The sequence below is a fragment of the Rhododendron vialii genome, chromosome 13a, assembly GCF_030253575.1.
Source record: "Rhododendron vialii isolate Sample 1 chromosome 13a, ASM3025357v1".
NCBI classification, from domain to species: domain Eukaryota; kingdom Viridiplantae; phylum Streptophyta; class Magnoliopsida; order Ericales; family Ericaceae; genus Rhododendron; species Rhododendron vialii.
Genome location: NC_080569.1, coordinates 26,233,526 through 26,248,374, shown reverse-complemented (window position 1 = coordinate 26,248,374; position 14,849 = coordinate 26,233,526). Strand labels below are relative to the sequence as shown.

At 39.9% G+C, this 14,849-nt stretch overlaps 1 protein-coding gene across 1 annotated transcript; it reads right to left on the bottom strand.

Moving 5' to 3' along the window:
• Window positions 1-5,618: 5,618 nt before the first annotated feature.
• LOC131312782 (COP1-interacting protein 7) lies at window positions 5,619-13,389 on the bottom strand. The gene is made up of 9 exons (XM_058340759.1): window positions 13,018-13,389; window positions 12,740-12,916; window positions 11,079-11,212; window positions 10,843-10,895; window positions 10,681-10,733; window positions 10,423-10,575; window positions 9,062-9,318; window positions 6,622-8,318; window positions 5,619-6,226 (listed from the first exon to the last, which is right to left on the bottom strand). Exons 1-9 carry the CDS (start codon window positions 13,074-13,076, stop codon window positions 6,041-6,043), a joined length of 2,769 nt encoding a protein of 922 aa, XP_058196742.1. The 5' UTR covers window positions 13,077-13,389; the 3' UTR covers window positions 5,619-6,040.
• Between the last annotated feature and the right edge of the window lie 1,460 nt (window positions 13,390-14,849).

Sequence of the window (14,849 nt, the reverse complement as noted above, 5' to 3'; positions counted from 1 at the left end):
CCAACTTTACTCTCAGTCTTTCTAATCTTTCTTCTTTATCTGTTCTCTCTCTCTCTCTCTCTCTCTCTCTCTACGAACCCAGAACACGCCTCCTCCCAAAAAAAACCAGATGACCCTCTCTCTCTCTCTCTTTCTCTACTGCAGCAGACCCACCCCCCTCCCTCCCTCTCTCTCTCTCTCTCTCTCTCTCTCTCTCTCTCTCTGGTTTTGTAGAACCCAGCCCTCCTCTCCCTTTCTTTGAACCGAAGGAAATCACAGCCGGAAGGGCATGGCCGGCGAGGGTTTCAGAAGGGCACGCCGGCGGCATGCATCTGCGCCGTCCATGGATCGTCAAGAATCGGGGTGAGGGACGGTCATCTCCGGATTCCGGAGTACTCTACCAGATTCCGGCGAGTTCTTCCATTTTCCGACGACTTTTCGACGAAATCAGGTGACCTCCGATTGTCCAAAATTCTGGTATTTTCAGTTGGGTGGTGACCTGTCAATTATAGCTGTAGTTATGTGGGGATGGAAATATCCATCTCCTTTTCCATCTCTGCTATTTTACAACCTGATTTGTTCCATTTTACATCCCCATTGGAGGGGTTTTTTTTTGCATCCGGTGCTATTTTAAGTATAGCACCTGCTTTTACATCCCCATTGGGGATGCTCTTAGTCGCACTCAACGGAATGCAGTTTCGGATGGGGGAGTTGATCCCGGATCCGCCGCGTATTTTGAATGGAATGGTTTTGAATAAAGATTTGGTGGGTTAGGGAATGGATGAGATTGGGCAAGATGGAGCTGATGATGGGTCCAAATTGGTTTCTAAAAATGGTGAGACCCTAGGAGTCCATGATGGGCTATCTGGAGTTAGGCCCATTATTGGCAATCCTTTGGGCTTGGATAAATCCCCTGGACCTATTTCTCAAATGGGCTCTGAACATATAGAAACTAGGCCTTTGGACTGTCAAGTTATGGAGGCCAGTACGTTGGTGGAAGTGCACGTGTTTAAAGTCTCAGATACAATGGAGAGTTCTGCAAATGGACTCAGACGCATGGCAACTGGAAAGAATAAAAAGAGTGAAGTGGGCACTAAGAGGAGGATGAGCAACTTGGGCATGAGCAGGAAGCAAAAAGGGGAGAATGAAGCGCAACACGTTGTTGGCAAACGCAGATGGGATGATTTGGAGGAGAGCAATCTGACAACATTAGGAGGTAAGCGAGTTTTCTTGGGGGACATTTCAAATTCTGTTCGGGTGGAGGTGGCCAACCCTAATGGGCCCCCAACTCCTCAATGAAAGTTCTGGTGTGGAACTGTTAGGGTGTGGGGAACCCTCTGACAGTTTCCCGGTTGAGGGAGTTGTGGCGGCTCCATTCCCTGATGTGGTGTTTCTGATGGAAACCAAGAATGCAGAGAGATACTTGGTTTGGCTTCAGAAGCACCTGGGTGTAGATGGCGGTTTGTTTTTTGTTAATCCTGTAGGTTTGGCTGGGGGATTGTGTATATATTGAAGGAAAGGGGTGTCTTTTCAGATTAATAAAGGGAATTCGCATCTGATTGATGGGTATGTGACTAAGGGGCAATACAAATGCAGAATGACTTGTGTTTATGCGCCTACCACTGTGGCGGATAGGCGAGTTTTGTGGCAAGAACTGGAGGCTATTGGGAGAGGGGAGGATCTGGATTGGATAGTTGGTGGGGATTTCAATGCTATTACCCATCAAGATGAGAAGTTTGGGGGTCTACCTCGACATAATTGGGAGATGGCTGATTTCCAGAATTTCATTCAAGAGAGTGGTTTAATTGATTTGGGCTATGTAGGCTACCCGTTTACATGGAATAATAAACGGCATGGGTGAGATAATGTGAGGGAAAGATTGGATCTTTTTTTCGCTAGTTCTAGTTGGCGGATACATCATCCTCATGGTGTGGTCAAGCACTTGCAACCAGGAGGTTCGGACCATTGTCCTATTCTCTTGGAGGCATCTGATAATGTTAGGAGATTCAAACAACGGTTCATCTTTGATAGACACTGGGCAGAAGATGAGGACTGTGGTAATATTGTTCGGCGAGCTTGGGCAGCTCGGTTTCAAGGTTCAAAATGGTTTCGGATACAAAGGAAAATTCGAGAATGCCGTGTGGGTTTGCTACATTGGAGAAAGCAGGCAGGTGTGAATTCCAGGTTCAATAAAGATAGTTTGGGGATTAAATTGCAGCATATTTTTGAGAGTCCTAATTTCAATCATGAAGAGTTTAATCACACCGAAACTTTGTTTCAAAAGGCATTAAAGGAGGGAGAGATTTATTGGAAGGACAAAGCTAAGGTGGCGTGGCATAAAGAGGGGGATAAGAATACTTCTTTTTTCCATGCAATGACGGTACAGCGAAGACAACAAAACCGTTTGGTGGGGTTGGAAGATGAGAGAGGTCATTGGCGAGAGGGGGATCAAGAGGTGAAGGAAATAGCAACTAGCTATTTTCAGAATATTTTTTTATCGGAAGGGATCTCACGGGTAGATTCGGTGCTGAGATGTGTTGATCGTAGAGTTATGAGTCGGATGAACAGGTATTTGACACGACCGATTTCTTTCAATGAGGTGAAGATGGCTGTGTTTGGTATGGATTCTGGTAGTGCACCTGGACTGGACGGAATGGGTGCAAGTTTCTTTCAAAACTTTTGGCCTGTGGTTGGTCCTAGCATTGTAGAGGCAGTCCGAAGCTACTGTCACTCGGGGCACTTGCTTCGGAGCATCAATCACACTCATATTGTTCTCATTCCGAAAGTTCAATGCCCTATGAATATGGGACATTTACGCCCCATTAGTTTGTGTAACTCTGTTTACAAAATTTATTGGCAAATAAAACCATTTCAACAGGCTTGACAATTATATTTTCATCAATCTTGAAGGAATTTTAACATTCCCACTATTTAAGTCTTCATTTTTTGTCAACGGAGGTACAGATACAACCGACACCATTGCTCATGAAGAATTATTTTGTGGACTTTGTGCCTAGAAAGTTCCCCCTCCCCAAAAAATAAAAAAAAGAGAGAGAAAGAATGAAAGACTTTTGTGCCTAAAGCTCTCACATGTGGACGTAGTGCAATGAAACAGCTCTATACTAGGCCTGTCAATGGGCCGGATCCGATCCGGATCCGACAGATCCGGATCCGGATCCAAATCCGATAAGACACAATCCGATCCGGATCCGATAAGACTCAAATCCGATAGTGAGAATCCGGATCCGGATCCGAAAAATCCGGATCCGATCCGAAAATCCGAATCCGATCCGGAAACTTTTTTTACTTCAAAAATTTTAGCCAAAAAAAAATATTTTTTTCAAAAAAATACAATTTTTTTTTTTCAAAAAAAAATTATTTTCAGAAAAAAAAATTAAAAAATTTAAAATAAAAAATAAAAATAAAAATACAACTTCTTAAACATTTTTTTTTTCAAAATAAAAAATTTAATATTTTTTTAAAAAAAATTAAAATTTAAAAAAAAAATAAAGTTCGGATTCGGATTGATAACGGATTTAATCCGATCCGACCCGGATCCGTATTGAATTACCGGATCCGGATTATCGGATTATCGGATCGATGTTATCGGATTCGGATCCGGATCGGATCGGATTTTTCGGATCGGATCCGGATCGAATCCGGTCCATTGACAGGCCTACTCTATACCCAGGCCACTAAATAGATTTAAGTGTGCAACCCAAAATGCAATGGAATTTTATTCACGTCTTCTATTCTATGTCATCATAGAGTCATACAACTACTATAAGAATTTGAATCGAAATTCTCTACATTTTCTCACTTTTATCGGTTACCTTTTTTATTTTTAGTTGAATGAATTGAAGAGTACATATTTTTTGAGGAACTCAAACATATCATATGTGGTCCGAAAACATAAAAATACAGAAAAAAACTTGGGTCAACCGTCAATGGTCTACGTGGATGCTGCAATTAAATAAAATAAGACAATAGAGATACAATGTATTGTCAAACTATGTGCGCATGAAAATTGAAAATGGAAATTGAGTGATTACAGCAAACCCAATTGATGTTTAGATATGATTCATGGGAGAATTACTGGAGCTGCACAATCTCTCAACTGGAGTATTTGCTTTTCTCTTTTCATTCACTGATTGTAGGGGTGTATGTAAATTTGGGCAGGCCTGGCTCATAAATAATCGGCTCGGGCTGGCCCAATCCAAGTCCGTTGAGCTACCGCAAAAAATCGGGTTAGGTTTGGCCAGTACAATGATTAAAACCCTAGCCCATACCCAATTCGCAACCCTAACATATCCGGGTTAAGGAGGCGGGGGAACTGCTGTCCCTTTTAAGGGGTAGCAGCATGCTGTCCCAGCCGAGTGGGGCCCGCTCCAGTCTTGTTCCGATAATCGAAAACGTTCACTTCATAGAGTTCGTTGAATAGAACATGTGTACCATAAATCAGCGTAATCGGATATCATTAAGAACCTCATCAGAACATTTTTATCTTCAAAGGAATGGATCCGAAATACTGGATCAAATTCACTGGAACCCATTATTGACAAGTTATGTGCTGCAGCACAAAGACCAATGAAAGAATGAGAGTGCAGCTGTCCTTGCTTTACTACATTCCTAAAATTCTACGACAGGTCTCCTCCTTGAGGTGAGATCCGTTGATTTTTGATATGCATGTTCTACTCGACGAGCTCTACGACGTGAACGTTTTCGATTATCGGAACAAGACTAGAGCGGGCTTCGCTCAACCGGTACAGCACACTGCTGCCCCTTGAAGGGATAACAGCTCCCCCGCCTGACCGGGCTAAGAGCTTGGATTCGGGCTAGGGTATTTAGGGCCTTTTTTTTTTCGGTGACTTCTATTTCTAGAAGTAAAATGGATCTTGGAGTGTAATTATTACTCCCTCCGTCCCTTTTTTTGTGTCCAGTATTTCATTTTGGGCTGTCCCTTAATAAGTGTCCATTTTGTAAAGTTAGGGGGGTAAAAGTTGGTGTATTGTCTATTTTGTCCCTAAAAGTAGATTTTTTTTGAAAAGTTAGTGAGTAAAAGTGTAATAATGATGGGTAAGTAGGAAAAGTGGAGGAAAAAAATTGATGTGAAAGATATAATGATGATGTCTTTTTAATAAGTTGGAGTTACGAAACAGGACACTTAAAAATGGACGGAGGGAGTACTGTAATTACTTGAAAATGAAGGCTATTTTTAATATATGAATCACGAAAGTGTTCATTGAGTGTGACATTCTGGTTTTGCCTTTTGTCTTGTTCTTCGACAAATTTGTTTTCAGATTGGAAGCAACAATCACACGGACTTGGGGGACAGCAGCATTCAGCAGCACTGAATTTTACCGTTCAAAATTGTTTAAATTCTTTTAAAATCCGGACTATTGATTATCGAGATGAACGATGTGGTTGAGCAATACTGAATATTGTTGTCCCCTAGTCCCAATCACACAGCAACAGCGATGCCAGAGGTATAACTGGAGAACTTGAATCTACTAAAAGACCTATGGACAGCATCATCTCAAAGAAACAAGAACAAGAAGATAACCAAGATTAGCGCGATTTTTTTTTTTACAAAAAAGCATCTCAAACAGAATGGAAGTAATTATTTCGACACAATGGGAAATCTGAATGTTCAACAAGATTTATTACACCACTGAGTAGATACAAGACCAAAGAATTTTGGAAACAGAATGTTTACAGCAAGCCGAAGGCAATAACAACTCCAGATATCAACGGAATCTTTTGAAGTGAAACAAATACAAGAACTCAATATACAACTCAAATGACACTATACACCGGGGGCTTAGTTCGCGAAATATGATTACAATGTCAACTGTGACACGTTACATGTATAAATGGGCAACAATCCCTATATGGGTATAAACATAAGATTATGAACCAGAACTTGAAGAATACACCAAAACCCACAACAAATCAGTAATTTTGAGGTTCTTGCGGTGAGTTTTTGCCATGTTTATCCAAAACTTGGCAGTCGCTCATACCCGGAGCGACTCAACTCCAGAATACGATGTGAGACTGGTAATCACCCACGCAATTTGATTTGTCCAGGCATAACAAGATTTTTGGCTGCATTTGGCCTTGGCTTTGCAGATGCCATGGGGACTTTTTTAGATACTGCTGGAGTTAAACCACTAGCTGCGGTTCTTTCAGCAATTCTCTTCTGGCGTTCAATCGCTAATTCTTCCATTTTCTTTCGAGCCTCTTCTTCCTGAAGAAAACAACTCTTATCAAGGTGGGTGCGTCTGGAACTTGAGGAAAGAAGGGAAATGAAATGAACACGATTATTTTCACTTATTTTTCATTTCGTTCTGAGGAAATGACAAAGGAAAAAACAATCTAAGAAAAAATAGTGGTAACTAATTTTCCTCCTCATTTTCTCCCTCTTATTCCTTTAAACTTGAACATGTAAAATTAATTTTCTTCTCAGTTTCATTTCCTTTAAACTTGATCTTAATTAATTTTCTTGAACTTTTACTTGCTTGCTTCTTCTTATCTTCCCTCTCTCTTCCACAAGTTTCAAACATGCCCTTAATTAAGATCACAAAGAAGGAAGAAACCAAAATAAGCAATCAAACAATCAAAAGAATATACAGTCGTTAGTACCTTCTCCAATTTGCTCTTTTGAATCATAGGCCTACTAGTAGACAACGGCTTCTTGCTCCTCGACAAAACATCAGATTTGCTCTTTGAAAGAGATCCCTGCAAACCTTTACCCCTTGTTTGCTTTTCCGAACTAGTTCTCTTAACATTTCCGCTCGTACCATTCGTGGGACTCTTCTCTTCAACTGGATCCGGATCAGTTGTTTCAACTAAAGGCTTTTTAACAGGTTCCTTAAATGAAGCCTCAACTCCATAATCCATTTCAGCAGACCAAGAAACTCCAACAGACTCAAATCCAGAATCCCTCGAAAGCACCACACTGAGATCATCAGGCTCGTGGGATACACCAATCTTTTTTTGCGAAGCATCAGGGGTCCCGTTTTCGGGTACAATTACGCCTGAAACCAAGCTTAGGTCTGTTTTCCAGTGACCATCATATTGATCACCCATTGATGTCTGCGTCTGTATCATGAAAGAATCGTCAACTGGAACAATCTTTTTACTCACTTCACTCTGAGAGCGATCACCCACAGATGACAAAGCATTATAAATACCGCCATCAAATGATGTCTGCCTTTCGACATCTCCAGAGTGGTTGACGATAAACCAATCTTCTCCTTTCCCGTTCTTAATTATGGACAAGTCGTTTCCACTAAATGGAAGTGTTCCTACAATATTGCTCCTGGTTTCTTCCACTCTATTTGGAAATAACAATGCCTCCTGCTCAATATCCCTTCTCATCATACCTGGACGGAGAGTCTCACCATTGCCAAAATCTTCTAACTCAACTCTACTGCCATTTGCCTCATCCCTATCATTGACAATAAATGAATCCGTTCCAAATGTCTTCCGTGGTTGAATTTTCTCCGAGTTGAAGTCAACGGAAAGAGCATCTGCATTGGACATGACTCCATTAACAGAGCTCTTGACTGAGAAGTGTTCGTCAACAACATCCATAGGCTTCTGACTTTCTACCTCTTTTTCCCTCATCAAAAGGTTCTGGAACGAATCCCAGTTTCCATTTCCATTTCCTCCCGCAGACATATTATTAACTGGATCATTCTCAACCTCTTGATCAGCTACAAAGTCTGAGCTCTTCTTCCCACCTCTTTTCTTTTTACTTGAAGTCAAGTTATGGGATTTCTCAAAAGTTCCAACTACATCCTGCACCTTGTGCTTAAGGAAATCTCCATCAACCAAAGATCCATCCTCCACTGAAGAATCATCGTCAGAGTCTCCATCCTTTTCTCCATTTCTCCTCTTCGATGTAATGTAGTTGATATTTCGGATGACAACTGTTTTCGAAGACTTCTTTTTCTCCTTTTTCTTGTATGCAATTGCCTCTGAATCAGTCCCAGTATCAGAATCAGCCGATTCAGTTTGTTCATCTTCTTCTGAAAATCCAGCTCCTTCTACATTTCGAGATTTATCCTTGTTCCTTGAAGACGACCTTTTATGCCGATGATGATCAGGTTCCGAAGTGGGACCACGTCTAGATTCATCCGTATTTTGAGGCCAATGCATATTTCCTGGGTAATACGGCGGTGCATTTTGCATAGGAGGGAAAGGATAGGGCGGATATGGAGCCATTTGTTGACCCGGATTCTGAAAGTTGAACATGTACTGTGGAATTTGGTTTGGCCATGGCATTTGCATTTGAACTTTTGATGGTACCTGATCTGATGCATGCACGGTATTATCTGCACGTGTTAACCATGGTCATCAGCGAATTCCGTGAATCCGTGCACTTAATGAATGCATAAACATGTTTTCATAATATTCATCGAGCCAAGACACATTAGAATCTATAATTGGGAACCATATCTTCTTGTGACAAGCGAGGGTGTTAGGAAGCTTTTTATTTTTTCCTCTCCCCATTGGACTGCGTATATTATTTAATCTGACCCCTTTCCAGGTTCTTGAGACGCCTTGTTATGAAACAATATTCTTAAAAACAGTGACACATATCATCTGGAATTTGATTCTAAGTATAGGCACATTACTATTAAGGATTGTCAAGGCACGTTTCGTCCCTCCAATCTATTTTTTATTGCGCGCAACAAAATTGAAGCATATCGTCTTTAGTGATCCCTGCATTGGCACATTGACGAATTACCAACTAATGGCACCTGATCTTCATCATATTCATGAGAAAATCAAATGGGCAAGGCAAATTAAACGACTGAAAGGCATACTACAAATAACATATGAAAATGCAAAAAATGACTTACAATGATGAAAAATGCATCAAGAAAAGTCGGGGGGAAATGCTCAAGCAACATGAACATGACAAAGCTTTGCTAGTTTGACCACCACATTTTGAAAGAAACGTTGTGAGATTTTGTTAAAACATGTAATGATCAAGCGTTTTAAAAAACAAATTGAGATTTTGTTAGAACACGTGTTGTATAGATGAAGCAGAAAAAGCATGAAACAAACGTACCTTTGTTGCTGTCCGACTGGCTTGCTGTTGAGTCGGATGAAATATCCAAAGACCCATTTGACATAAGATTACCGTTCGGAAAGTTTAGCATGTTATTCTGACCCAGGGGAGTGCCTTCACAAGCAAGTATTATCCCAGATGCACCAGAGAATGAGAGGTCTGGTTGGGAATATGCCTCCATAGCAGCTAATTCGTCCATCCAAAGCCCATCTGAGTGCTTTTTCTTGCACAGTTCCTTGAAATCAGTGCACGCCTCCCTACATGTAACCGAACTTTCTAAAACATTGCACCAATTTTAATCACCCTATGTGGTATTCAACTAGTCACTATACTTGATACATAATTACATTTTTATAATTCGATTTTGACAGTCAGATGAGAGAAGAAATAAAAAATTACATCACCTGCAATTTGTTTCGTTATATTCAAAGAAAATGGTAGTACTAAATGAAAAAACTGAACTCCTTTCATTAACCTCATGTTGTAGGTCCATCTATATGAGACTTAGTTCCCAGCTGAATCCCCATGCTTAATGTCCCAACCTCTTGTCTTTCCCGACTTAACTATATAGTTCTATTTTTTGGAAATGCGCAAAGTTAGTAACTAAACTGGGACGAAGAGTTTGCCTCCCAGAAATCCCTTTGTTTTGGGTGATAATAAATTATTTAGCTCGAAAAACAATTGACCAAACTGGGACGAAGAGTTTGCCTGCTAGCAATCCCTTTGTCTTGGCGAAAATACATGATTTAGCTCGAAAAGGCAATTTTACTTATTCAGAGCTATACTAAATAATTTCCATTTACTTTTACCAAATGAGAAAAAGGGATACCCTATACAACTAGAAGATGGAAAAGGAGGGGTGAAAAGAATGTTTTGGAAAGTAAGGAGGAAAAAAATGGATACATAATGAATATGTTTTGATACTAATGACATGTCAGGTGAGACCTGAAATTTATCTCAAAACCAACTAACAAGTTACAAAGCTGGGTGTCAGAAATAAAGATCCTCACGCAGATGAATTAGCTTCTGATACTGAATTATCCAAAAGATAGAACTTTGTAGAAGTCAGTCACCTAGTATTAGTACAGATGAAGAGCAGTATTTTCCAAAGCACCAAAAAAAACAGATGTAAATGCAGTAATAAAATAAGGCAAAACACGTACAATTGCGAAGTGTACAGAAGTAAAAGCTTTAGGACTCTATGGAGCCAAATCAATCTTAACATGCAACAGTGTCCATAAAAATCGAATTGATCTGCTCATAAATCTGGTATGTAGTACTATGGAGTGATGGACTGTTGTTTGATCTCCAACTTGAAAGTTTGATGCTTGAAGTTATTACCAAGTTCTATGGAACCATACCTTAAACGTGAAGCTCCAAAAGCATCAGCAAAGACTAAGAGATCATCTAAATTGTCCAATTCAAATCCAGCGGCAAGAGCACGGGCATAAGCCATTGCTTGCTCTTTTCGAAGTAGCGCTTTCCGAGTCTCCAGAAGACGTTGCAGACGAATCCTTGTCAACAATATTAACAAAACAACTCAACACCCAGAAAATAGTGCGGAAGAAGTTAAGAATAGTTGTCACAGAGTACAGAAATTTAAAGTTACTATCACGTACTTCGAGTTCTGTTCTTGTGCAACATCATCATTCCCATCAGTTTCACCTTTAAGCTGGAATGACAGGTAGAAGAAATTCAAACAAAATGAGATAAAAATCAACATAAGTATAACTAGGTAATGTATTATGTAGAGTCTCTCGGCTTTGCAAGTGAGGTGATACCTTCGAAGTGGTAGTAGACTGCTTTGTAGTCCCGTTGGCAGCAGAAAAACTTCCTGACAACCATAGCGAATAGAGGATTTAACATAAGAGAAGAAAATCGGAAACTAACATGTAAGATATAGTCAACAATACAACACACTGATAGAGGATCAACAAGGATACATGAATCCAATAAATGAAACTCTACCATAAATATATTGCTCAGCTTTTTAGACAAAATAGTATATCTTGAATACCTTCCTCTGCTTGCCCTACGACGATGCTGTTTGCAGACTCATTAGGCTGAAATGAACTTTCGATCTGCAGAATTTCTTTTTCTAGGCGTGCAAACCTCTCAAGAATCTCAGGAGTGCTTACAAAGCGCACGAATCTGCCACAGAAAATAGACAAGTTTGAAATTAAATACATCAACCTAACTCCAGCGTCAGCTTGCATTCCCCCTTGGCCCCTTCAGGTCCTTGAAGGAAACTCATGTCCAGGTTTGACAATTATCAACTTTGCACCCCTAGTAAACTTTCAACTTTCGTACTGTAATTCCATACACAATCACGAAAGCAAAACTGCATCCCACTAAAAAACCAATTTTGGAATGACCTGAGTTTGGAACCATTCATCAAAATAATGGACCAGGATATAGAAATCATTTGACTGCGAAGTTTATGGGTCCAGACTCCAAAGCAATATCAAGAGGTGCAAATTCTGAAAAACTGACTTAAATAGCGATGCTATCAATGCACATTGAACAAAATAAGGATGATTTGGCAGCTATAGTAATTGAGAATTTAAGATCTATAACAATTCATGTATTACATAATAATAGATATCATTCAGAAATCCATATTACCTACGGGGGAAAACTAAAATTTGGGAGTCTTTCGGTAATTTTGAAAATGGAGGAAAATCCAACATTATAATGCTAATCCCCATTCATAATGTAGTCCGAGAACTAATTAACAGCAAATTGAATGTTGAGTCTTACAAATGTCAGGATGACTTCCAGAAAACTTCTCGAATAATATACACACAAAGTGTGACTAGGAATATCATGCATTAGTAGCAACAACAAAGCTCTTTGTCCAATAATTCTCTCACCGTGCATCAATTTGCAATTTCAAGCTGTATTTGATTATGGATATCTAGAGGAAATAACCAAGTGAACGAGATTACAAAATGATAGAAGGCCGAAGCAATAAACTGTACTATTTCATTTCATTACGTTCTTAAATTTTCCTTTCCAGCGATAACCAATAAGTACCTCAACAAATCCAAGATCCAAACACAGCCTCCAAATCATTGTTCCTAGCCTAAATGAATTTGGGTAAGCAATGTCTATTGCAGTAAATTGAGAAAATCAGCGAATACCACACCAACTACAATAGCTATTATGGTGTGGACAAAAAAATAAAGCTGACTCACATTTTTCATTTCCCTAATTGGACACAGAAAGGACAAAAATTTATGTTCAATTCTACATACGCCCTCGATAACTGTAAGGACAAAAATGTAAACACATGATTCATGTAACCACCCGCTCCATCGCAGTTTCCTAATTCTTAGGGCTAAAAAAAGAAGTTTCTAGGCAGAAGCACACGCATTGCGTGTTTGCCCATCGCTCGTCAGAGATTAAGAGCATCGCTAAACAGTAAAGTCAAAATCACTATTCATAGCCTAAATAAATTTGGAACGTCTATTGCAGTAAATTGAGGAACCAGCGAATACCAAACCAACTACAATATCAGCTTGCCTTTGACCGGACCAGGGAGGGGAATAGTTGAGGTGCGCGTAAGCTGGCCCGAACGTCCCCGTCGAACCAAAAAAGAGAGCATTGCCAAACAATAATGTCAAATTGAGCAATTCCTACATAGAATTTTATGTACTATGAGAAAAATCAAATTACCTTAGGAAAGTGGCTTTGGTGAACCATGAGGCGTCAGTCTTAGGCGGTCGGAGGGTAATTGAATACCCACCTTTTGGAATCTGATCTTTCGCGAATTTCAGGTGAGAAACAAAGGGTTCCACAAGCCCAGAAGCTAGCTTCTCGCTCTTACCCCCACACACCACCACAAGATCACATCTTTTCCACATTTTGAAACCAATTACACAATTAATCAGTACCCTACCCAAGAATATGTATTACATATATACCAAGAAAGATAGTGGAGGAAGAGAGAGTACCTTGTTCTGGTTGGAGTGAGCTGAAACAGAGCGTGGTCAAGAAGGGCTTCAGGATCCATGCCCAGAACTAGTGATGGAGAAATTGAGGAGAGACAAGAATGGGGTTAGAGCACCTTGAACAGAAATTTCATGTTGATGAGAGAGAGAGAGAGAGAGAGAGAGAGAGAGAGAGACAGCAGGAAGTGATGAAGCATACGGCATACCACATGCTAATGAGTGAGAGAAGAGTATAGCCCGTGGTGGGTGGGGGAGAGCATTTTGAAAAAATTGGAGGGTGGGGCCAGGCCAGCTATACTATACCCATGCCGCCCCCACTTTCTCTCTCTATAATGTTTGTTTCTCTCTCATGAATACTTCTGTGGGGAGATTTGAAAGGCAAGGGACCAAGAAAGTGAAATCTACCCAATAAAATATGAGTGCTGCTATTCGTGCCAACGGATTTTCCATCGAAATCGTATCGACGGCTTCGTCGGGCCGTCTCCGGCCATCAGACGGCCGATCCGAACCGTCCAATAATTCTAAAAAAAAAAACCGAGGGGCCTTGCGGGAGAAATAATGGCATCCGATATGTGTAGGGTGTTGGATCAAGCACTCTTTTTTTCGTGTAGAGTGCTTGATCCAACACCCTACACACATCGGATGCCGTTGTTTCTCATGCGAGGCCCCTCGGTTTTTTTTTTAGAATTATTGGATGGTTCGGATCGGCCGTCCAGTGGCCGGAGACTGCCCGGCGAGGCCGTCGGTACGATTTCGGTGGGAAATCCGTCGGTACCTATATCTTTTCCGATAAAGTATAAGGGTACAGAGACCACATAAATACAAGTTGAAAAAAAGTTGAGATTCATTTAATCCTAAGATTGATGTGTGTTATCTAAGGCCCCGTTCCATAACACCTTCTTAAAAAATAAGTATTTATTTTACATTTTCAAACTCAAAAATAACGTAAATGAAAAATAATTTTTCAATTTTTTTTGCATCGTATTAAAGATCTCAATGAGATCTATCAAACAAGATCCATAGTGATAGAAAAATTATTTGCGTAAGCACATGATTTTTGAGCTTGAAATTGCCTTCTTAAAAAATAAGTACTTATTTATCGTTCAGGAACGGGGCCTAATTCTCTTAAGAAACACCCACACGCTTACAAATATAGGAGTACAAAAATGTCATCAAAAGGTGGGTAGTGCTGTAGGCACGAATAAGCACTAGTTATTCAATAATACCGGAAGCACCGTCATCTGAAACTCCGAACCACTACACATTCACAGATTTTTGTAGGATTCACAACTAAGAGCATGAACTCCATGTAAATAAACGGTTCTAAAGTGGTTCGAAATACTCCATCCCTTCGGATTTAATTGTCCATAATTCTATTCTAACAAGCTAAAAAACGGGTTATATCTTTGAATTTATAATAAATTTCAAATCGAATATGGATCTTGTTTGATAGATCTCGATTAGTTCTATAATACAATATTTTTGAAATCACGTAAAATATTAAAAATTGAAAGATATAATTGAATAAAAATGACACGAACTCAAAAAAAGAATTATTAAATTCAGACAGAAGGAGTATCACGTGGCAATAATTACAGACTATTAAATAATTAATCGACCAACAAATGATGGGATGTACTATTTGATTTGAGTGGTGTTGGTTGGGGTGTCGGTGTCACTTTGCTGGATTTTAATTATAAGTATCAAATAATGCAAGTTTTGGAGGTAGCCAGTCGTCTCCATTGAAGTGGTAGTCCTAATAATTTGGTCAAATGTAGGCGTACTATATATACAAGAAAAAAATACAGTACACAATAAGGGATCCGGGGTGCTGT

What these genes read in the sequence shown, in the direction of transcription:
- LOC131312782 (XM_058340759.1), bottom strand. Translation starts at nt 13,076, where the DNA reads ATGGATCCTGAAGCCCTTCTTGACCACGCTCTGTTTCAGCTCACTCCA. An exon ending in ACCAAAGCCACTTTCCTAAG is followed by an intron (nt 11,213 to 12,739) that starts GTAATTTGATTT and finishes TTTCTGTGGCAG; the next exon opens with ATTCGTGCGCTTTGTAAGCA. An exon ending in GCACAAGAACAGAACTCGAA is followed by an intron (nt 10,576 to 10,680) that starts GTACGTGATAGT and finishes ATTGTTGACAAG; the next exon opens with GATTCGTCTGCAACGTCTTC.